We start from the raw sequence: 15,497 nt of genomic DNA on the forward strand, positions 1-15,497 counted from the left end.
AGGATACATGAAGAGGGTAGGAAGGGCAGAGAGGTGGCGGGGAGGAGGACGGAGCATGGCTCTCCGGAGTTAGTGGCTACAGCAGCAGAGAAGGGTGAGAACTCACACCCAGAACCTGCAGGAGCAAGACAAGTTCCCGAAACAGGGGCCAAATTTCCTGCCTTCTTAACACCAGAGGGACTTAAAGCCGGGCATTCTAAAACCAGCAGGCTCAGCTCCACTCTGGGAGTTAGTCCCGAGCCCCCGCCCTTAAAGAGACAGCAGGACACATGCCCACGGAGACTTGGCATAAAAGCAGCAGTTTGCAAACTGCCTGAGAGGCACTGCAGGGAGAGTGACTTACTCGCCTCAAAGCCTGTCCCAGGGAGCCTCCTTGAGGAACATAGGAGCTCCCCACCCCCCAGCATTAATTCCGGGTCACCTGCTAGAACCACTGCAATGCCAACAGGTACTACCACCTTGCTTACACCAAGTCCTGCCCCGAGCATGACAGTCACACTTGCCTCAGTCCCCATGCTGGGGGTCCCCTCCCCCAGAAGACCAGAGCAGACCTTGCTAACAACCTCCCCACCCCCATGTCTTGCTGGGGCCTTGTCCTGGCGGCCATGGTGGCCAGTCCCTGTGGAAGCCAAAGGCACATCCGGGGACCCAGCACTGCCCACGGCAGGCAAAGAGACGCTCTGCGGGTGATGGAAGGACAAGCAGCAGGGTACAGGGAGACGCACAGGACACAGTGCCTGAAACGCCAGGTTCTGGGGATCAGGGGACACTGCCCTGCAGGGCACTACAGGATCTCTTCGTGAGGCCATTACTGTCAGGAGTAGGAGATGGAGCTGACTTCCCTAGCACACAGAAACAGAGGTAAGCAAAACGAGAAGAATATGTCCTCAAAGAACAGGTGTCTTTCTCTGTGCCCGGAGACCTAGGCAAAATGGATCAAGTATAATGTGTCCGTGGAAAATTTAATGATCATAAACAAACTCACCAGACTTGCAGAAACAGCGGAGGACAGCAGTGAGACCCTTAACAAGGAGATGAAAAAGAACCAGTCACGGATAACACAACATGAAATTAAAAATACACTAGATGGAATGAACAGCGGGCTAGAGGAAGCAGAGGAGTGATTTAATGACCTGGAGGACAGAGGAAGGGAAAGTCATCAAGCTGAGGTGAGAGCAAAAAAATGTATGCAGAATGAGAATAGACTTACGGGACTGTGACTTCATCAAATGGAATAACATTCGTATTATAGTGATCCCAGAAGAAGAAAAGAGAGCTGAAAACTTTCCAAATCCGGAGAAGGAAACCGAGACCCAGATCCAGGAGGCTCAGAGATCCTCCAGCAAAATCAACCCTAGGAGGTCCATACCAGGACCTACAGTCATTAACTTGGGGAAAAGTAGTGATAATTGATTTTTTTTGTTTGTTTTTTTTTTTTTAGAGATTTTTAAAAGCAACAAGACAAGAGACAGTTACACACCAGGGGAAACCCCCTTGAGCTATCACCAGATTTTTCAGCAGAAAGTCTGCAGGCCCGGAAGACAGTGGCAAAATATATTCAAAATACTAAAAGGAAGAAAGTATGCAGCCAAGAATGTTCTATCCAACAAGACTATACCATTCAAAATAAAAGAAGGGAGCATCTCAGACAAAAGCTAAAGGACTTCCTAACCACTAAGCTAACCCTACAAGAAGTGTTCGAGGGGGCGCTCTGCGTGGAAAGGCAAGACCATAAGTACGAACAGTCAGAAACACAAACACAGTAAAAATAAGTAAAAAACAGTAAAAATAAGTATATCTGTAAAACTCCGTTCGGGGACTCACACAATAAAAGGAGGTAAAATATGACACAACACACCTAAAATGTGGTGGGAGAGGAATAAAGAATGGATTCAGACTTAAGCAACCATCAACTTAATATATTCAGAAGACGTAGAGATAAGCCTCCTGCTAACTAGAAATCAGACACCAGTAAGGGACAAAGAATAAGGAGAAAGGAATCCCAGTATATCACTAAAGAAAGCCGGTAAGCCAAAAAAGAGCAAAAGAAGGATCAGAGAAAAACTGTAAAACCACAAAACAAGTAACAAAATGGCAATAAACATGTATCCATCAGTAATTACTTTGAATGTAAATGGATTCAGCATCCCAATTAAAAGACAGGGTGACAGGATGGATTAAAAAAAAAAAAAATAGACCATCTATATGCTGGGTCTATAGGAGACTCCCAGCAGACCTACAGACACCTGCGGACCAAACATGAGGGAACATGGAGAAACCTCTCTCATGCAGACAGATGTCAAAAGAAAGCTGGGGTCACGGTACTTCCATTGGACAGAACAGACTTCAAAACAAAGCCCATACCCAAGAGAAAAAGAATGCCATGTAATTAAAGGGACAATCCAACAAGAAGATATAACAATTTTATGTGCCCAACATGGACCACCCAAATATGTAAAAAAGTTAATAACAAACATAAAGGAACTAATTAAGGATAGTAATACAATAACCTTAGGGTCTTTAACACTCCAGTGATGTCCACAGACCTATCATCCAAGCAGAATATCAAGAAGGCAACAGTGGCTTTGAATGACACACTGGACCAGATGGCTTTAACAGATACAGTCAAAACATTCCCTCCTAAAACAGAAGACTACACGTTTTCTTCAATTGCACACGGAACACTCTCCAAAACAGATCCCATATGAGGCCACAAAACAAGTATCAACAAACTCAGAAAGACTGAAGTCACACTGTGCACCTTTTGACCACAATATTATGAAACTAGAAATCTGCCCAGGAAAAAGTCCAGAAAGACCGCAAGTACAGGGAGGACAAGTAACACACTACCCAACAATGAATGGGTCAACCAAGAAATCAAAGACGAAATCAAACATTACATGGAAAGAAATGAAAAGGGAAACACAACAGTCCAAAATCTCTGGGACATAGCAAAAGTCTTTCTAAAAGGGAAGTTCATGGCAATACAGGGCTACCTCAAGAAGCAAAAAGAATCTCCACCAACCTTACTTACAGGACCTAGAAAAAGAAAACCCAAAACCAGCGGAAGGAAATAAAGATTAGAGCAGATCAATGAAACCAGAAGAGCCGGTTCTTTGAAAGGACCAATGAAATTGATAAACCTCCAGCCAGATTCATGAAAAAAAAAAATACCTCAAAATCACAAAGGCAAGAGGAGAAATTAACACCACAGAAATACAGTCAATGTAAGAAAAATTATATGCCTGGGGGCACCTGTGTGGCTCAGATGGTTAAGTATCCAAATCTCAATCTTGGCTCAGGTCATGATCTCTCAGGGTCATAAGATCAAGCCCCATGTCAGGCTCTGTGCTTGGCATGGAGTCTGCCTCACTTTCTCTCCCTCCCGCCTCCCCGTTCATGCTCGCTCTAAAAAAAAAATTATATGCCAACAAGTTGGGCGACCTAGGTGAAATGCATAAATTCCTAAAAACATATAATCTACCCAGCCTGAAGCAGGAAGAAATAGAAAATTGGAACAGACCAATAACCAACAGTGAAAGTGAGTCAGTAACCAAAACCCCCCAACAAACCAAAACCAAAGTCCAGGACCAGGACCAGATAGCTTCACAGGTGAAGTCCAACAAACTTCTCAAGAAAAATTAAGACCTAAAGATACCACAATACCACCCCCCAAAAAGAGAAAACTATAGGCCAGTATCTCTGATAAACCTAGATACAAAAATCCTCAACAAAATATCAGCAAACCAGATCCAACAATGTGTTAAGTCATTTACCACAATCAGGTGGGATTCATTCCTAGAATGCAAAGGTAGTTTAATGTTTACAAATCATCATCAACAGGATCCGTCACACCAATAAGAGAAAGGATAAAAACCACATGATCGTCGCAGAAGATGTGGAAAAACCACGTGACAGAGGACAACATCCATTCATGATAAAAACCTTCAACACAGTAGGTCTAGAGGGAACAGACTTCATCAAAATGAAGGCCAAGCATCAAAAATGCACAGCTAACATCCTACTCAGCGGGACAAAACTGAGAGCTTTCCTCCTGAGGTCAGGAGCAAGACAAGGATGTTTACTCATCACTTCTGTTCAACATAGTCCTGTGCGTCCTGGCCACAGCAATCAGCCAGCCAAAAGAAATAAAAGGCATCCAGATTGGTAAGGAAGAAATAAAGCGTCCTGCATTTGCAGATGACATGATACTATATCTAGAAAACCTGAAAGACTCCACCAAAAATGGCTAGAACGGATACATGAATTCTGTAAGGTTCCAGGATACAAAACAAACAGAAATCTGTTGCATTCCTACATGCTAATCATGAAGCATATCAGCTTCATTTTCAAAAAGAAAAAGAAAACAATCCCATTTACGGTGGCACCAAAAAGAGTAAGTTACCTAGGATTAAACCTGACTGAGGAGGTGACAGACTTACTCTGAAAACTAGGAAACACTGCTGGAAGAAGTTGCAGAGGACACTAAGAAAGAGAAAGACATTCCATGCTCATGGGTTGGAAGAATAAATATTGTTAAAACCCAAAGCAATCTACCGATTTAATATAATCCCTGTCAAAATAACAATGATGTTTTGCACAGAAGTCGAACAGACAAATCCTAAAATTTGGATGGAGCCACAAAGGACCCCAAGTAGCCGAAACAATTTTGAAGAAGAAAAACAAAACTGGAATTCTCATCATTCCAGCCTTCAAGTTATATGACCAAGCTGTGGTGATTCAAACAGTATGGTACTGGCATGAAAAGTAGACACACAGGTGAATGCATAGAAAACCCACAACGAAACCCACAATTATATGGTCAATTAATCTTTGGCAAATGAGAAAACATGCAGCGGGGAAAAAAGTCCCTTCAACAGATGGTGTTAGGAAAATTGGACAGCGACGTGCAGGAGTATAAAATGACCATTTCTTCACACCATGCACAAAAATAAATTCAAAATGGATTAAAGACCTAAATGTGAGACCTGAGACCATAAAAATCCTAGAAGAGAACAGAGGCAGTAGCTGCGTTGACATCGGCCATGACAACTTATTTCTAGATCTGTCTCCTGAGGCAAGGGAACCAAAAATAAACTATTGGAACTCTATCAAAATAAAAGCTTCTGCACAGCAAAGGAAACAGTCAACAAAACTAGAAGACCACTTGCTGACTGGGAGAGCACACCTGCAAATGACCTGATAAAGGGTTAGTATCCAAAATAAAGAACGGAATGCAATTTAAAAAACGGGCAGAAGACAGGAGCAGACATTTCTCCAAGGTGACATACAGAGGGCTCAGCATCACTCGTCACCAGGGAGATGCCCGTCAGAACCACAATGCGGTGTCATCGGACACAGATCAGAATGGCTAAAGCCGCCAACACGACACACACGTTGGCGAGGCTGTGGAGAAAAAGGAGCCGTCGTGCACTGTTGGTGGGAACGCAGACTGGTGCAGCCAGCCCGGACACGAATATGGAGGTTTGTCAAAAAGTTAAAAACAGAATTACCCTATCACCCAGTAGCGGCTCTACTGGCTGTTCACCCCCAAAATACGAAAACACTCACGGAAAGGGATGCACGACCTCTTGTGTTGACAGCAGCACGATTCACGATAGCCGGGTTGTGGAAGCGGCCACGTGTCCATCCCCAGGGGGCAGAGAAGGAAGAGAAGGTACGTGTGCACGTGTACACACACACACACACACACACGATCATCATGCAGCTGTAAGAGTGGAATCTCGCCGTTTGCAGCAGCATCTATGGCCGCACAGAGTGTAATTCTAAGCAAGACAAGCCAGTCGAAGAGAAACACCGTATGATTTCCCTCCTGTGTTTAAGAAACAAGTGGAGGAGAAAGAAAGACACACCAAAAAACAACTGAACTTAACACACGGGGGGTCGGGTGGGGGTTGCGGAAGGGGCGAAACGGGCCATGGGGGTGAAGGACTATGACGCACCCTGGGCGACAGGTGGAAGCGATCACGGTCTCGTACACCAGAGATTAAGGTGCATGTTAACGACGCTGGGATTAAAATGTTAGAACAATCAGATGCTGACTCTGATCGTTGGCTTTGCCTCCTGCTCTGTGCCGTGGGCCCTGTCGTCGTCTCTGAGCCGCAGTCTCTGCTCTGCGGTGACAGCAGGACCCGACCTCTGCCAGACCCCTGCTCTCCCAAGCCCAGTAAACCGACTGCCTACGGAGCAGCCGACCCCAGAACCCTCTGCCTGGCCCTCTGGCCCCCAGAACCACGGGCCCCGCGTTCTGGGTCTGCCGTGGGGTAGCACGCAAGCTTTGGAGTCACACTAGCAGGTCCTCATCCCAGCTGGGCCCTGCAGCAGAAGCCACTCGCCCTGCCTGAGCCCCTGGGATCCTTCTGCCCAGCAGCGCGGAGACTCGGGGGAGCCCGTGCCCGGACCACGCCCAGCTGCCCGCCCCGCAGCCCCTGTGGTTCTGCCTGAGCTCTTGCCCGGGTCTGCGGCTCTCGAAGGCTGCGAGTCAGGGATGGCAGAGTGGAATGTTCTTGGCTTTGCACTCGGGCCGCTCGTCTCCGCAAGGGCTCCCTCTGCCGTGCAGCGTGAAAGCACCGCAGGCGAGAGCCACAGCCCTGCTCCGTGTCCGTCCCCGAGTTTCGCCTTTCTCTTTAGCTTCAGCCTTGCAAGCTAGGGTGGGAGTTTTTTTTGTTTTTCTTAAGATTGTATTTGACAAAGAGAGCACAAGCAGGGGGAGCAGCAGGCAGAGGGAGAAGCAGACTCCCCGCTGAGCAGGGAGCCTGATGTGGGACTCGATCCCAGGACCCCGGGATCATGCCCTGAGCTGGAGGCAGACACTTAACCAACGGAGCCACCCAGAAGCCCTGGGGTAAGAATGTTCTGCGAATTTTACGGAAAGGGAAAGAGCTCCAGGATGAGGAGAGTACAGTACATGGCGAGGGACGGGAGCTGGGGACGCAGACAGCTAGGATCCTGTCCCCTCTGTATCCTTAACCCTGGGCCAGTTAACCTCTCCATGCCTCCGCTTCCTCCCCTGGAAAGGGGGTACGCATGGGCCTCCCTCCCTCCCTGGCTGTGGCGTGGATTACCGCACACGTGCAGGGCAGTGAGGACCGTGCCCGGCACACAGCAAGCATGCGTAAAGGTCCACGATTGCACTTTGAGTACAGAAGTGAGACCTCTGGCCGAGCTGCCTTAGCCTCGGGGAGCGCACCGTCTAGTCGGGGAGGCTGTGACATGGAACAGACGGAATTCCTGCCACGGGAGATACACGCCTGGAAGGGGATGTAGAAGTCAGGGACCGTGGTAGGTGAGGAACACTCTCTCCAGGGGGACAACTTGCCAGCAGCCATCGGAACCCGTGAGGAACAGATGGGGCCACATGCAGAGTCTCCCTGGTGGGGGGAGCCTGGCCTCGGCCGCAAGTCGTACGGATCGTGAACTTGATTCGCTGTGCAGCGGCCGCCTCTGGAAGGCTGGGAGTAGGGGCCTGTGCTGGGATCAGCTTTGTATTTTAAGACACATGAAGGGAGACCATCCAACACATTCGTGCGGTCCCCAGAACCACCAAGGAGTCGTTAAGGCTTGGTGGCGAACGGTTGGGGAGCCTCAGATGCCCGGCTCACAGCTCCGAAACCTCTCCCGGACCTGCACTCCCTGGTCCGCGCAGGAGAGCGCTTCCTTCCTGGAGCGGGTGCAGCGGCTGGACCCAGACTTGCTCCTGCGGGGGGACCCTGCACCGGGCGCACGCAGACCCAGCCTTGGTGGCTTCCCACAGGCGAGCTGGTGTGTGCGTGCTGTCACCGGGCCGCGGAGAGGGACCCAGGGAGGCTGCGCCTCGGGGACCTCGGACAGCAGCAGACGGGCTCCTTCCTGCAGTGTTCTGGTGTCTGGTGTTGCTTTACTGAGCGAGTAACACGGGAGGAGTCCTAGCTACTGACGTGTAATCCACAACGAGCGCGCTGTCCCGTGGCTCCTGCTGTTCTCTGCGTTTCCACGCACGTGCTCATTCTCTCGCGCGAGGTTTTGTTCTTAATGGCGGTAGGATCCTACCCGGTCTTCCGTAACCTGTTGTCTTCACTGACCGTTATGCCGAGGTGCGTGCCCGCGTGTGTGTCCTCCTGGGTGACGTGGGCAGCCGTGCTCATGCCCAGTCAGCCGTGGATTCGGGGAGTCGCCCAGCCTAGGGGCGGGTACATTGTTGCCAGGCTTCCCGAGGGGAAGCCTGTGTGGACCGAAGGGACCCCCGGACGTGGAGCTCCTGAGGCAGGACTCACGGAGGATACGATGGAACCTTTGCCCGCAGCTCCCTCGGTTTTCCTAAAACGCGTCCCCTGTTTGTCCAGCCACCCCTCCGACCACCATCCCAGTGCTTGCCGATAGCCTCTCCGGCCAGCCTGCATACTTTTGGGGCCTCAGAGAACGGTCTGGGGCTGCACTGGATGCCCTGTGGGCTCGCTCATTCCACGCGTCTTCATGGAGTGCCGGGTCTGGGACACCCCCCGCCCCCCCAACCACTGTTGTTCTGTGAACCAGGCTGACCACAGCCGCACATGCTGAGGGGCTCCTGCAGGGGAGGCCGCACTGAGTCCAGAAGGGGAGGAGGAGAAGGGGAGAAGGCCAGGTGGCCTTTCTGTCTTTGGGGACCGGCAAGCACAGAGGCACCCGTGCAGGAGTGTGCCCAGTGCCCACTGAGGAGCCTTGAGGCTGGGGGAGGGGGGGGGCGGTTGGCAGGACCACCTCAGGGGTGGTCGTGCGGAGAGCGGAAGGGCTTCACTCCGAGGCCGGGCTTGGAGCCAAGGCCGGTCCCGATCAGCTGGTTTAGCTTGGTGGTTCCAGCCGCGACTCCCCTCCCAGGCTCAGCAAACACTAGCAGCATCACCTACCTGTTTATCGTCCCCCATGAAGTGTCCACCGTGTCCTTCCCCTGCTTGTCTGTCAATCTGTCCTCTCGCTCGTGGTGGTTCCCAGGAGCCCTTCACCCGCTCTGGGCCCTCCGTGATCTGCTTCGGGACGCCCGTCTCTTGGTGCTTCTGTGCTCATGCACGGGGCTGTCTGTCTGCCCACCTCACGCCGCCTTGAACCACCACCACCATTACCGTTTTCTAGGCTTTTATTCTCTGCACACACAATGTTAAAACCACTGAGCTTTTACCGACGGGCAGATCTGGGTGATGGCTTTGGAGGGTTACCTTAAGAGTCTCGGAGGTCCTATTACCACCACTTTCTCTAGGAGAGACGTGAATATGGGTCCTTACTCCTGTTCTCTCAAAGTAAACCTCAAGAGCGTTCATGGCGCTCTCATTCCAAGGTCCACGTTCTGGGGTCACGCACGGCCACATCCACTAAGCTGGGCGTGGCCACGCTACCGTCCGACCAGAAGGACAAGGCTCAGTGCAGGTGAACTTGCTGTTGGCAGCTCTGTGGCTGTACCTGAACGACTGAGTGTGCCAGATGTAGTTCTAGGTGCGGGGCAGGCGGTGGGGAAGGGGACCGAGTGGCAGTTGCCGTAAGGAAACCAAAACACAGTGACTGGGTGGCCCATGAGCAGAGGCGACTTTGGAGCTCAGACCTGCGCTCAGGGACAACTGAGCAAAGCCGGAGGGGGCGTGGGCTGGACCCGAGGGCAGCCGGAAGCTGTAGGGAAGGGAAATGGAGGAGGACTTGGGACGAGACGCAGAGGAATCCACAGACACAGGGAGACCCTTTAGAAATCTGTCGGGATCTTAGGGACACCTGGGTGGCTCAGTGGGTTAAGCAGCTGCCTTCGGCTCAGGTCATGATCCCAGCGTCCTGGGATCGAGTCCCACATCGGGCTCCTTGCTCAGCAGGGAGCCTGCTTCTCCCTCTGCCTCTGCCTGCCACTCTATCTGCTTGTGCTCACTCTCGCTCTCTCTCTCTGACAAATAAATAAATAAAATCTTAAAAAAAAAAAAATCTGTCGGGATCTGAACTCGGAAGCTAAGCAGGGTTGGGCCTGGTTAGTACTTGGATGGGAGAAATCTGTCGGGAGTCCAGGCCAGAGGCCACGGTGTCTGGACCTGGGATGTCACTATGGGCGGGGAGGGCAGTGCCGGTGTTGCACACGTGTCCAGATGGAGACCCCACAGGGCACTTCGGTGAGTAAGGCGTGGAATGTGAAGGGAAGGCCAAGGCGGTGGGTTAGGGTTTGAGCAAGGATGCAGAGAGTTGTCCCATTTACGAAAGCTGAGAAGACCAGAGGAGGAAGAAAGGTGCGATGGGGAAATTCAGAGTTTCTGTGTTGGACAAGTTCAAGATCGGGAGATGGGCATTGGTTACAGTCGAGCCCAGGGTCCCAGCTAGGAGGAGCGGTGGGGCTGAGACGGGGCAGTGGCAGGGTCCAGAGAGCGGGGGCTCGAGGTCTCATTGGCCGGGGGTAGGGGGCCACAGAGGTGGTGCAAACCATCCAGCCTCTATTCAAAGCAGCCCTGCGGGGGGAGGTCCCAACATAGTGGATGGGTACAAAGCTGGAAGGTGGGTCTCAGTCTGCTTGGGCAGCCGTGGGACAACCACTTGGGGTAATGAACTCTACTTGAGGTGCCCAATGTCACCCCAGCAGCATCGGGGGTCTCTAATGATCAGAAGCCCGTCCACGGGGGCACCTGGTGGCTCAGCCGTTAAGCATCTGTCTTTGACTCAGGTCTTGTCCCAGGGTCCCGGGATCAAAGCCCTGAATCGGGATCCCTGGTCAGCAGGGAGCCTGCTTCTCCCTCTCCCTCTGCTGCTCCCCCTGCCTGTGCTCGCTCTTTATCAAATACATAAAATCTTTAAAGCAAAAAAGCCCATGCGTGGTTCCAGCCCATGAAATAGCGCAAGCCGGCGTCTCCGGGGGCAGCAGTAGACAGAACAGTGTTTCTGTGGACTGACTCGCACCTTGTACGCAAACGAGACCTGACACCATCTGTACTTTCTCGCGTAGCGTCATTTACCACAGGCACCCGCTCTACCTTCCCCTCCAGCTCTGCTGCTCCCCCCACCCCCGTCCAGTGTCCAAACACAAATGGAACCTGTTTTCACTCCTTCCCCTGCCCCGATTGGCCGCTGTGTCCGCAGAGGCTCGCCCTCCAGCACCCCTACTCCTGCCCCGTGCCTGCTCCCCCATCTTCGCTCTGACCTCAGGATCCTTCTCCTGGGGGCCATACCAACCCCATGGGGCTCCCTGGGCCCGGGGCTCCTCTCTGTCACTCCGGCCCCACTGTTAGCTTTAGAGGCTGTACATCCGAAGTGGGTGACGCTAACAGGGCTCCCCGTGATCCTCGGGGTGAGGGGCTCACATGGCAGTGCACAATCCAGCCTCTCCAGCCTCAGTGCCCACCTCCCGCTGTCCCCCCGGATCCTGGAGGTCTTTTTCTCTGTAAGTATCTGTCACTTGCCCCTTAGCCCAGAGGATAAGAAGAACTGGGTCTCATCAGATGGGCCCAGGCTTGTGTCCTACTGTCACACGGGAGACACGTGCCCTCTGCTCAGTCCCTGTACCTCCGCGTGCCACACCGGACACTCCCTTCGCGCCCCCGTGCATGCAACAGCACCTCCACCTCCCAGCAAGCACCCTGTGACTGTCGCCGTAACCTCCACAGACCGGCCCAGGCCCCTCGGCTCTCCCGGCCTCATCAACAATGTCCGTGGCGTCCCAAGAACAGAAGAACGCAGCACCACCCATCCCCCTTCCCGCCATGAGGCCATCGCGCCAGGATTATATTCAGAATCATTCTATCACAGAGACCATTCGGGGTTAGGAATTGGGATCTGAAGAACCACCAGAACCATCTGTGGGTCATCTGCAAGGGCAGAACCACTGGGCCCCAGATCTAACTAGGGGCAAGAAACCGAGGAAGGGCACGGAGGCCACCTTCCGTCAGGCACAGCCATGGCACTCCCAGAGCGAAACCTTCAGGACTGGAGTGGAGTGACTGGTACATGGGTCCAGCTGGGTCCTTCGGATCCCCATCATAGGACCTGGAGCCCTAAAGTCTGCCCACAAGTGAGTTCAAGGCTGTGTAGCTGGTGCACCCGGACCAACCCAGCCGCTCATGGCCCTCCCTCCGCTGGCTGTGGGCATGGAGCAAGGCCTCCCCCGCCCCCACAGTTGGAAGGCAGCCCTTCTTCCTGGTTGCACACCGTGCAGGCAGAACGCAGTCCTAGCTCGTGCACACATGGCCCTCCCCAGTCGCTGGCTCTCGGGGGACCATGGTCTCAGCTTCGGTAGAAGAGAGCTCAGTCCTGTGCATGCCCCGGGGTCCAGTCCAGCAGCTGGCATCACCCACGTGCAGCCCCCTCCAAGCTACGGGAGGCGGCTCCCAGCAAATGGGGTATCGACCGGCTCTCTGCGCCTGGTTTACGAGCCAAATGAAAAATAACTCTCTCCCTGTGGCCATTTTTCACTGCTGAGTGGCTGAGACCTTTGGATCGATGTCACCCACGTGCTGGGAACTGGGGTGCCACGGGGGTGCACCCCAGAGGTTTAGTAAATAAACAGTCTCCCCAGGGCTCCTGGCAGGTGCTGCTTACACAGACCTGTTTCCTCGGGTGCCCCAGTGGTAGCCAGCAGCAGGGACAAGGGGAGTTTCTGTAAGGGCTGCCAAGCTGGTTGCCAGGGAGAGAAGCCCCAAGAGCTCGAGGAGAAGGGACCTGTGGGACCAGTGGGACATGTGGGCTGTGTCCTGGGCGAGTGGCCGTGCTCAGGAGGCTGCTTCTCCCACCACCTTCCAGCTGAGGGCTCAGGCCAGGTTCCAGCCGTGCTGAGAACCAGTGCCCAGCATCGGTCACCGGGACGTGTCGTCCCCACAGGGTTCCCTGTGGGGCCCTAGAGCTCGGGAAGTCCGCATCTCATGGCCTAGGGGAAGGAGGCCTCTGCATCCGTGTGTCCCTTGCTTCCTGCCCACTGGTTCAAAGCCTGAGACCATCCCCATGTGGACCTCGAGGAGGGGAGAGCCATGTGGGAGGGGACCAAAGCCAAGTTCAACAGCAGGGGGAGGACACTTAGCAGGCCCCCCCACATGGGCCTGCCGGCGAAGACCTTGCAACGCCCCTCGCTGCCTTGGCTTGGGCCACTTCCTTCAGCAGCCTTGAGGGTAGAGTTCCCGCGCACACAGTTCCACGCTGAGAGCACGCCCGCTTCAGCAGCTCCGAGTCCAGAAAGAAATACACACGGCCGTCCCCGCGCTCCGATGTGTTTCCATCACGGCAGAAGGGAACCCTGGGTCTCCCCTGCCCCAAGCAGCCACACACTTCCTGTTCCCCCAAACCACCCTATTCCGGACCTTCCCATGAACAGAATCAGCAGGTGCGTGGACTGGGGAGCCCGGTGTGTTTCTGCCAATCCGGGGTTCACAAGGCTCCCCCACGCCGGCGGGCAGCAGCGGTCTCCCCGGGAGCCTCCAGAGGGAATGAGTTGTGCCAGCATTCCGCCTTCAGCTCCGTAAGACCCGTTTCAGACTCAAGACCCCACAACTCTAAGATGGTATGTTTGCGTTCAAGCCACTAAGTATGGGGTCATTTGTGACCAGAACCGTAGGAAATCAGACAAGAATTCAACTCTGCCTTCACAGCCCCAGCCCGGCCGACGACTACGTCTCCCCCACCAGCAGCCCGTGCCTGTCCCCTGCTCAGAGAGCCTTCGCACCCGACCCACACGCCGTCTCCGGCACCTTCTGCCCTGGGAGGCTCAGGCTGCCTTTACACCAGGTCCTGCATATGATGTCATCTCGCCAGTGGCCTGTGAGTCTCCACCAGGCCTGGGACAACCGGTTTTGCTCACGACTGTTTCCAGGGGCTCCAAGCGGGCTGGGCCCTCCCGAGTGCTCAAGAACGTCATGGGATGAAGGGACACACCGCCCTCTCCCGCAGGCTTTTCCGAACACCTGGAGGTGTCCCCACCCCGTGTTACCTTCGCTTCTCACCGTCTGTCCTCCCGGGGTGCTCTGTGCCCCCTCCCCCACAGCCTGCCACGCTCCCGCCGTCCCGCTGCGGAGACACGGGTAACCCCCTCGGTGGGACTGCTGACTTGTGCTATTTCTGGCTCTTTCGCACAGGAAAGTCCTAATTAGCCGTTGGCCTACATCCTGGTTATTCTCTTAGGACGAGTTCCACAGGCAGTCCCCCATTCCTGCTACACCTCTTTTGACCTTAAATGCAGTGTTCTCCACAGCGTTTTCTTTTCTTTCCTCTTCCAGCAAGGGCACGTGCCAGTGACAATGGGGGAAGAAAGCCACGGCCCCCGTGCGCTCGCCCCTCAGAGCTGGAGAGCCGCGGTCCCCCCCCCCCCCCCAAGAGCGCTCCCGCCTGCTCCCGCCCCTGCTGGATGCCCCGACTTAATCCGCCTCTTCCCTGCTCTGTCTTACAGTGACGTCCCCCCTCCTGGAGAACCGCTGACCAAGAACACCCGGCCCAAAGTGGCTTCCCGCTTCCCCAAGCTGTCGTCCCGCGGTCACCCCAGAGAAACCCGCAACGTGGAGCCCCAGAGCGGCGACCTCTGACCTCTGCTGAATCCCAGACTTGGGCCCTATGTGCTGCGCCAGCTGCCTCCGCCCAGCCACTCCGTGTCCGGCCCCAGCAGCCGGCCCCTTAGCCCCCCGGAGTGCGCCCCCCCATCACCTGGTGAAGCCCTGAGGGCACCCCCCACCGACCCCGAGTCCCGGGACACTGATTAAACTGGGCAGTCTCAGAGGGCAAGGCAGCTGCTCGCAGGACAGACTCACACGTGGACACCCTCCCGGGGCCTGCCCTTCCCCTCTCTCCAGTTCAGGGGGCTGGCAGGAGGGTGGGCAACCAGGGGCCGTGCACAGCCCCTTGCCGGAGAGGCACAGCTCTGAGGCAGGTCAGAAACCGCCTCCTAACTCTTTCCCATGTGGAATTAGAATGACTGTTACCCTTTTTTTTTTTCCTTGTAACGTAACTGCCTGCTGTAGTCTACAGACACGTGGGATCCAAGGGGGGAGGTTGTGTTCCTTCCCCTTCAACTCTCTCCCAGTGGTCCTAAGACCCCCTGGTTGTACAACCCGTGGCCAGCGGTAGCTCATGTGGCCTCCTCGAGGGAGACATGCCAGTGGCCTTCTTGCTAAGGAGCCACTAGGGACGCTGACCTGGGGGGGCATAGAGCACTCCCCACCGCCTTCTGAGGTTGGCTTCTGGAAGAACTAGCCCCTGTCGGAAACCGGAGTCCGCCTGGGCCCACATGCACACTGTGAGGCTTGGGTGGACTGGGGCCATGACCTCCCAAGCCAAGAGGCCTCAAGGTCGTGTGAGAGATTGTTCTGGGAACTACGGGGGAAGAGGGCCCAGGCCCTCAGGCTTGCAGACCATTCTCCGGAGCCCTGCAGAGCTCCATGGGGCTCCCTGGTACCTGGGACAGTGCCCCCGCATCCAGGTCACGGTCATTCCCTTAGGATGCATTCTTGCTGTGCCCTCTGCCCCCGCCGTGCTCTCGGTGTGGCCCCCGCCGCCCATCTCGGAGCAGGCCCCCGTGGCAGGCGGGAACAGGA

The 15,497-nt window shown here is 54.5% G+C and overlaps 1 protein-coding gene across 1 annotated transcript in view; it reads left to right on the forward strand.

Moving 5' to 3' along the window:
- Positions 1 to 14,925, forward strand: part of SNX29 (sorting nexin 29) — a 479,895-nt gene extending 464,970 nt beyond the window's left edge. The window contains exon 21 of the mRNA XM_047712611.1: positions 14,360 to 14,925. Coding sequence (XP_047568567.1) covers positions 14,360 to 14,492 — 133 coding nt within the window. The 3' untranslated portion in view covers positions 14,493 to 14,925. The remainder of the gene's footprint in view (positions 1 to 14,359) is intronic.
- Positions 14,926 to 15,497: the final 572 nt, after the last annotated feature.

The sequence above is a fragment of the Lutra lutra genome, chromosome 18, assembly GCF_902655055.1.
Source record: "Lutra lutra chromosome 18, mLutLut1.2, whole genome shotgun sequence".
Taxonomy (NCBI): domain Eukaryota; kingdom Metazoa; phylum Chordata; class Mammalia; order Carnivora; family Mustelidae; genus Lutra; species Lutra lutra.